Consider the following 8,981-nt stretch of genomic DNA (forward strand, 5'->3'; position numbering starts at 1 on the left):
GCACCTGAAAATTAGGTAAATAGTAAAATCGGCTAAAAACGGCTAACTTTTTTTTACAAACCGGCTAACAAATCGGCTGCCGGCTAGATCGAATTTTCTCCGGCTAGTTGCTATCAAAACCGGCTAAATCTAGCCGGAAAACGGCTAAAATGGCAACGCTGCTTAAGAATCTAAAATCTACAGGTTATTAAGATGCTTACGGTAAGTTAAGTTTGAACTAACGGCCAACACAGTTTCTCATATAAGAGGTTGGCCAAAATATTAAGTTAAGTTACTGAAATTAAGTCTAAACTAACTGAGCTCTTAGCTGCGGCGCATCAAAATCATTTATTCGTCTAGGGATTGCACACAATTATCACCCACAGATATATTCTTTCGGGATCGAATTCATCTCAATGCCCTACCTGAGGTGGAAAAAATCTAAATCTCATTTCAAAAGTAAATGTATTTATAATTGCCTTATTATCTTAGTGTAAATCAAAGAAGTGTTATTAGGATAAGCGAGCCGAAAGCCATAGATGCTAGCGCTCCTCTTATAATGTAAGAGTTATCACTCGTTCTAAATAATAATAATAATAATAATAATAATAATACTAATAATAATAATAATAATAATAATAATGTATTAGGCCTACCATACTACCAATTTTTGTACAATAATCGTACGGCATAGTACAAGCTATCAATTTTTAATGTACTGAAAAATTGGGAATCAATTCAAAATGATAAAATTGTCTGTAAGAATGGAGAAATTTTCTAAATTCGAAAATTTCTACATATATCTACACGTCGAAAATAACAACTAAATCAAGCTACAAAAGAACTCAAGTGGCAACACTGAGCACCCTATAGCGCAAGTACAAACGGCAAAAGCCGCAACAAGAGCTGCTTGGGAATGTTGAATCCCAACGAGCCACCACCAAAGGGTCACAAAAGCTAGCAATGGGTAGACTGAAAACTACAAAAATAAACGCAAACGTGCTGCGAATTCTTGTACTCAATAAACTGTCAAGCTCCTTAGGAGAATAATTGGAATATTGAAACAGTGCAAGATGTATGAATATGCGAGCAGGAGCACACGTTACATGTCATGTCAATATCTCGTTAATAAGCGCGTGTAAAAGAGCCAACATTACAGTTATAAAAAGATCACCACTTACGAAAAGGTAACAGGTATAAATGTACATATGTAGGTGAAATAAATGATTTGCAACAGTATGAAAAATTGACAGCTAATTGAAAAAGACAGCGGAAGCCATTCGCTAAAACATATCCATATGTATGTACATATACATAAGTATGATTCCTAATTATGGATCAACATGGAACAATTAAATTTTACTTTATGTAGTGTGTATTCAAAGTGAGAATTTTTCCAATAGCAAATTTTACATTAACACATAAAAATATGTGGTTACAGTTGGCGAGAAGCAGGATTTTAGAGCGTAACCGCTAACTAATTGCAGCAAATGGGAGAAAAAAGAAACCTTCGGATCATTTCGAATACTCCAAGGCGAATCTATAAATTCGCCTTGGAATACTCATGCACATAGTAGATATGTATGTATGTATGTAGATAAATGTGTATATATTTTGCAATTCATGCTAAAAATCACCCAATCAGCAGTGATCGGACTTCTACCACATTGTGGTAGATCTGCCACTTTTTTGAGCATCTACCACTCAAGGTCAGAAATCTACCACATATTCGCGTTTTTGAGTAGTTTTATTTTTGCTCGACATAATTTTCTAAATTTTAAGATCAAAAATTGTCCAACACTAAGCACTATACGGTAACAAGAATGATATAATACAAGATTCCGCATTCCCGGCGGCGATGAAATTGCTCAAGTAAAAGTAAACAAAGCGGAATGGGAGGATAAAATAAACTGTAAAATAGTACATTTTCCAGATAATCAATTTTTCGACAGGAAAGAAACATGGTTTTAATGTGTTAAATTGCAAAATAAATGATTTATAAAAGGAATTTATAGCGAAAATGTTAAAAAACGATGATCTTTGTGAAGGTGTTAGCAAATTTAAGTACATCTAAAGTTTCTGAGGCGCTGTTTACTTTTTCTTGAGAATTGTCAAAATCGGTAAATCCCAAGTAGCGAACGTGCCACATTTCTTCGCTACATCGTGATGTGATAAAAAGAAAAGCTGGCAGCACTCCGCAAGGTTGCAGAAATCTCTTAAAACATGTTCGAAAAATGTTTTGATATGGAAAAAACTTCTTTACACTGTCAAGGAAAAAAGTGCCAAAACTCAACGCAATTTTTAGCAACTTCAATCTTGCACTTTATTATACCATTTTTTTAGACTCTAATTAAAAAGTTTACAATTTAGGTGAAACCTTGCAGAATTTTTTTAATTTTTGTACAAAATTTGATCTCGGGGTTATCTACCAAATTTCTTTTTAATCTACCACATTTTTTTAAATCTCCACATTTTTTTCCAGATTCTACCACAGAATTTTTTGAGTCCGATCACTGCCAATCAGCCGCTCTATAACTCGTAATAACAAGTATGCACGTACACATTAATTTGTGTTGGCACCATCGTTTTGACAAATCGTTCTCAATATTAGCTCGACGAGCAGAGAAAAGTGTTCCACTGTCAATTATATTGTTTACCATTCCGGACACATTTGTTATCAATGAGAAATGAAACGACATTGTTTCCAATTCGGCTATTTCTTTTTAAAGAATTTTTTATAGTGGAAAATGTACCAAAAAGAATTTACATATGTATAATAGCCGCGTTTATGAAAGGCTCACTAGTTTAACGATTAAGCAAATTATTTTACATTTTACAACTCTTATTAGGGCCATATTCTAGACCGCCTATTAAAATTTTACTTTTCGTTAAACAAATCGACTACTTCATCGACTACCTGTTATATGCATGTGGGCGACAAATTTGACGGGCAGTCAAAGCACCCGTTAACTTGAAATGGGTTCTCAATGAATGTTACGCACGTTTTCTTTTGTTTTGTAGGGTGAAACTCAGAACATAAATATCATAAATGAGTTATCCGTAGTTCAAAATTTAAATAGCGCAATGACCACAAATCGCATAAATTAATTAGATACATATAAGAAAAAATAATGCATGTACAAAATCTAAAATTTGTACTTACCGTGCACATACATATGTATGTATTAAAAGCTGCTTCAGACATACACATTTGAGGAGTTCACAAAATATCATAACGTGTGAAATTGTCATCTCATATATTTAATAATTAACAATTTACTAGTAACAATTATTAAATAAAACAAATAATAATTCAGGGCTTAATTTCATACACTTATGCCTGGATTATAATGGAAGTAACGGAACGGGTGAACTGTCACTTAATAATCTATTGTAAGGGCAATGAATTCAAACGATTATAATAGGTTCATTCCTTATCTTTTTGGACTAAAATCTGAAGTGTCAAAATGCCAGAGCGTAAGCAAAATGCGCTCACAAAAAGAGAATAACAGGAAAAGTAAAGGAACGCAAAAAACCAAATTCCAATTTCAATTCACTTTTTTTTACTTTTTAGATTATTATCACTTTCTGTGTACTCTTTAATCTAAATTCAGTTGAGTTTGACACTTTTCAGGATTTTGCCAGAAAAAATTCTTCTGACTAAATCTGACTACTTCGGACTGATGAGAGTCACTCACACTGAGTGTCGCTCTCTCATTTTTGCTGTCATTTACGAGTTAAGGAACGCTTTTTGGACTAAATCTGACTACTTCGGACTTTTTCTGACTATTTCTGGGAGATAAGGAACGCTCCTAATGCACTTGAACGCAATGTAAAACGGAAGCATCTAAAATCAATAGATCCTTACGAGTTCGCCGCGATTTGTTACGATTCGCCCCGTGCATTATAACCAAGGCATTATTGTTACTAAATATCAAAACATTATTTCTACTTTAGCACATCACGTTTTATATTTTTGTCCTCCCTAACATTTGAACTTCTGTTTTGATTCCCCAAAGTTCCATATCCGACACGTTTCGGGCAATTTCAAATGCATTTTTCCCACAAAGCGAGCCCACTAAATTAACGTTGACATCAAAATATGTGTAAACAATATTAAATTTACGTATGTCAGAAAGAGATAGATCATGTATTAAAAACTAATGAAAATGGCGAAAGCGTAAGGCGAAAATGAAATGAAACAACCCAAAGCTAACGAAAAATGGAAACTTGTGCAAATTTCACAATTTCTTTTAATCACGTTCTAAAAACGTGTACAAAAAAATACTTATGAAAATTATCAACCTGAGAAAAATTGGCGGCAATTTTTCACACATGACATGAGAACGCCTGTAATAGTAACGAAAACGCGGAACACAAGAAAGCAGCCAATTGCTGCTGAGGTTGCCGATTTCAGCGCCATGGCTTTCGTTGCGCCCTCGTACGCATAGACGTCGAAATCGCCAAGATTGACCACAAAACTTTTTTCACAACTTTCATTTCACAAATTAACGCTTTAAAAATTTCCACTTACCTTGAAAAGTATCGTCATTCTCATCTTCAGATGCCATTTTCACGATTATTCACAAATTTCAAGTAATTAATTCACAAAAAACTAGATTAATTTATAAAAATTCAGCACTACAAATTCAGTACGTCAGAATTCACTCACGAAGCCGCTTTAACAATTAATGCTGCCACTTTGTGTGAACACTGTCAGAGTTGTATTTCAAGAGTTGCCACACTATTTATGTATAACAAACTGAAACTTTTATAAAACAATAAATATGATTATTTGCGAAAACCTAAAACGAATCCTTTTGCTTTACCATTTTTATATAAAGATATGTAACTTTTCACCGTTGTTGATTACTTGGACCAATTCTTTTTAATCCTTTTCACTCACCAACTCACTAACTAATGATCTATGATTCTTGCCAAATGAAAGTCTCTGGTTATTTTGCATACATACCATGATTCCAATTGGCTTCGAAAGATCTGGCATCAGCTTGAAACGTCAAATTTTATTGAGCAGACGAAAATTTTCGAGACGATTTTCAACGTTTTCATGAATTTTATTGCATAAAAACTGTTTTAATCCAGATAAAACAATATATTCGGCTTTGGTAAATAGTATTTAAACATTTTTCAGACCAAATTAATTGCGAATTATGTCCTATTATACGCGTAAGGAGATCGATGAATTGCACCCTGACATTGCAGCTTTGACAAAGGGAGTAGCTGCTAGTGGCGAAGAGGATCGCGTCATAGGCACTATTGAACACTGTTTACACAATGGATATGACCGACGACGCATTGCGGAAAAACTGGAAAAGGTCTTGGACGCAAAACAGAGCTCTAGACTAGCGGATAAATTGCAAGACAAACTAGATGAATATCGTCGTAAAGCCAAAAAACGTAACGCCAGTGAGGAAACTGGTACAGAAATGCCGAAAAAGTCTCGATTCGATATGAAAGAGAAGATCAGTAAAGCTACGGCCGCACCCGCTTTAACGCCATTGGCCGCAGCTTCAGCGGTTGCGGCAAATATAAATGCGGCTACCGCCACGCCTGCTGAATCTACAGCAGGGCTGAATTCGACACAAATCAAATTGATGATGGTTAATGCTCAACGAGAAATAGAAGAAAGAAAGCGTGCACTGAATAATCTGAAAGCTAAAGATCCTATTCTTGCGTCTGTCCCACAAATCGGTTTACCAGTTGCTTTAGCTACGCAAGCACTAGCAAAGAAATCTGCTGTACCAGAAGACGCTGAAAAAGCCAAAAAGATCGCAGAATTGCAAGCACAAATACGTGCAAAATTGTCTAATCTCATTCAACCACCGCAGGTGCAAGATCGACCAAAACCTTTAATTTTAGACGAAGATGGACGAACAATAGATAAAAGTGGCAGAACCGTTAGCATACCGACCCTTACTCCAACTTTAAAAGCAAATATACGCGCCAAAAAGCGAGAAGTATTTAATAGAAGTCAAGTTCATGCAGATCGACATGCGCAGCAGGAGGACTCTGTAAAGTTCTTTGATGATCGTATTGCCCAGAAACCTACTGTACGGACCAAACGTTCCTTACGCTTCCATGAACCAGGAAAATTTCAGCAACTAGCAGAGCGTTTGCGCATGAAAGCACAGTTGGAGAAACTTCAAAATGAAATTTCGCAAATTGCACGCAAAACTGGTATTAGTTCTGCCACAAAGTTGGCCCTCATCGCGCCAAAACAAGATACGCCAGACGATGTGCCAGCAATGGAATGGTGGGATTCTGTAATTCTAACACAGGATTTGAATACGTCGGATGAAAATGGAAAGATTAGTATCAGGCAAGCAGCCATCACCAATCTGATTGAACATCCCACACAAATGAAGCCACCAAGTAAGTTAAGTCTTCGAATATGCTTAAAGATAATTTTTTTTTATTCTGATAAGAAGGAACGTTGAACTAATTTGATTATTTGTTTGCTTAATTAAATTCCCCTTTTTTTGTACTAATAGATGAACCTTTAAAGCCAGTCTATTTGCCTGTTTTTCTTACAAAGAAGGAGCGCAAAAAGCTTCGCCGTCAAAATCGTCGGGAAGCATGGAAAGAGGAACAGGAAAAAATCCGTTTGGGTCTGGTGGCTCCACCTGAACCAAAACTTCGCATTTCGAATTTGATGCGTGTTCTTGGTACTGAGGCTGCACAAGACCCAACTAAAATTGAAGCACACGTACGCGAGCAAATGGCTAAACGCCAAAAAGCACATGAGGATGCCAACAACGCAAGAAAATTAACAGCAGAGCAGAAAAGTGAAAAGAAAATACGCAAGATCAAAGAGGATACTTCTTGCGGTGTCAACGTTAGCGTATATCGTATACGAGATTTACAAGACAATGCTAGCAAAAAGTTCAAAGTGGAGACGAACGCCAAACAATTGCACATGACTGGTTCGGTGGTACTTTTTCGCGATTGTTGCGTCGTCGTGGTCGAGGGTGGGCCAAAGCAGCAGAAGAAATACCGTCGACTTATGCAGCACCGAATCAAGTGGGAAGAGGATATGGTGAAAGGGCCCGACGGCCAAGAAATACCGAACACATGCGTGCTGGTTTGGGAGGGCACTAGTCAACGTCGACACTTCGGTGAAATAAAATTCAAAGTATTTCCGATGGAAAAAATGGCACGGGAATTCTTCCAGAAGCATCAGGTTGAACACTATTGGGATTTAGCTTATTCTGGCGCTGTTTTAGAAGCATCTGCAGATTCCTAAAATCTATTCAGAAGTTGAGTCGTATTAGACTAAGGCAAAATTTCGTTATGTAAATTACGATGAAATATTTTAGTTAAAAAAGTAAATGTCTTTCTCTATTTCGAATGAATGTTTATAATCTTTAATCCGAATCATCATTAGCTCCAACATTTGACGATTCAAAAATTGCCCTCATGGCTTTCTGCTTTTCCAACTGTTGTTTTACCTTGTTAATTAATACATAACGTAGTGTATCCAAAATGCGTTCATTCAAAGTCAATGTATGTTCCGTAAGTCGTTTGAGCGTTTCTGGTTTGAAATATCCCTTTTGGAAGCATTCGGTAATCTGGTCGACTGCCGCCAAACTAGCAGTAACAACTATACCGTGCTCTTCGTCGGCCGCAGAGTCGCTTATGGTCGAAACTAACTGCTCAATTACAGCTGAAATTATAAATAAATAGCTTGAGGTGTTTTTAAAATAAACTTCACTTACCGTTTGGGTTTACGAACTCTACATCTCTGTATTTGCATACTGTCGACGCTGTAATTAGATCGTAAGTAGCAATACCGGCATCCACCAAAGCAGCGCCACAACAATTAATTGCGGTACTAAGCGCACATCCGTCGTCATCCAATATGATCACTTTAATTTCTAGTTGAAAGTACGGAAATTCATGGCGGCAAATAGCAGGCTCTAGTGCTTTTTTCAGCGCCAATGCCATAGACGTTTCCTTTCTCGGTATACATGAGGGATCTTTAACCGCAAACGGTGCATATTTCAGTGTACACGTTACTATGCCTAGTGTGCCACTAAAAAAAAAAGTGAAGCATTAAAATATCACATTTTTCATGAGGCCACTCACATTTTTCTGGTCTGCTTACTTAGCTCACGTGGTGGTTCTATTGATGCCATTACCTTTGTATTACCATATTCCATGTAGGCCGAACCCTTTACAGTTGCCAGTGCACCGACTTTTAAGACTGCAACGAACTCATTAAACATTGATCTTCATAAAAAGTACGTTACCTACATGTGGATCGCTCCTCCAACTGCAAGCTGGCTGGCTTCCAAAGCTTGGCAAATACATCATCCGGATTTTCGCGCTTTATATATAAGGAATAGGGCACTGATTGTTCAGGATACATAAATTTTCGACTAGCTGACGGTGGTGGCATTGTGAAGTTTTTGTATGTTTATTGTTAAATAAGATAAGATTAATTTAATTTTCTATAGGAAAAGTAAACGAGCTTGTTGGAAGGAAAAGACGGGCCAAATGCGAGAGAGTTGCCAGATCAAGTTCTTTGATTTTCGGGATATGCAACATATTAGGTGTGTTCTAGCGATTTTTGGATTAAAACCTATAGAACTGTCAAAAAGAAATATATCTCTCTTAAGAGAGAGCAATGATCGAATAACCGAGAAAACTGCTGAAATGCAAAAAACCATTTTCTTCCACCTACATATATAAATTTCAGAAGTTTTTTTACGAAACTATTCATTCAGGCAAAAATTCTTACACGCAACAATTTAATTCTGCAAAGAGATCGTCAGCTGAGCATTTCTATACATCACATACATAACTAATTTACACTTTTCTTCAACTAAAGAAGAGGTTAGTTCAACATGACAACAAGTTTTTGAGCGTTTTAAGGATTGACTTTAGGTAAATTGAGTGTTAAAGTGGCTGACAAAAATTTTGGCTAATTTTGGTTTTTGATGTTTTCTTTGTTTTTTTTCAATGTTCTTTCTTTTTCTAGT

The 8,981-nt window shown here is 36.3% G+C and overlaps 2 protein-coding genes across 3 annotated transcripts; one reads left to right on the top strand and one right to left on the bottom strand.

Annotated features, from left to right (window-relative positions):
- Positions 1–1,036: 1,036 nt before the first annotated feature.
- LOC118739022 (U4/U6 small nuclear ribonucleoprotein Prp3-like) lies at positions 1,037–7,392 on the top strand. 2 transcript variants are annotated; one of them, XM_036470105.1, is made up of 3 exons: positions 1,037–1,166; positions 5,132–6,372; positions 6,492–7,392. In XM_036470105.1, exons 2-3 carry the CDS (start codon positions 5,151–5,153, stop codon positions 7,241–7,243), a joined length of 1,974 nt encoding a protein of 657 aa, XP_036325998.1. In that variant the 5' UTR covers positions 1,037–1,166; positions 5,132–5,150; the 3' UTR covers positions 7,244–7,392. The 2 variants fall into 2 exon arrangements, with proteins under 2 accessions (XP_036325998.1, XP_036325999.1); XM_036470106.1 differs by lacking the exon at positions 1,037–1,166 and adding an exon at positions 4,963–5,105 and having other exon boundaries at positions 5,172–6,372; positions 6,492–7,388.
- On the bottom strand, positions 7,311–8,519 carry LOC118739024 (exosome complex component MTR3-like). The gene is made up of 4 exons (XM_036470107.1): positions 8,254–8,519; positions 8,086–8,203; positions 7,716–8,032; positions 7,311–7,663 (listed from the first exon to the last, which is right to left on the bottom strand). Exons 1-4 carry the CDS (start codon positions 8,396–8,398, stop codon positions 7,365–7,367), a joined length of 879 nt encoding a protein of 292 aa, XP_036326000.1. The 5' UTR covers positions 8,399–8,519; the 3' UTR covers positions 7,311–7,364.
- Positions 8,520–8,981: the final 462 nt, after the last annotated feature.

This window comes from Rhagoletis pomonella, unplaced genomic scaffold (genome assembly GCF_013731165.1).
Source record: "Rhagoletis pomonella isolate Grant_MI unplaced genomic scaffold, Rhpom_1.0 Rhpom_scaffold_00005, whole genome shotgun sequence".
NCBI lineage: Eukaryota > Metazoa > Arthropoda > Insecta > Diptera > Tephritidae > Rhagoletis > Rhagoletis pomonella.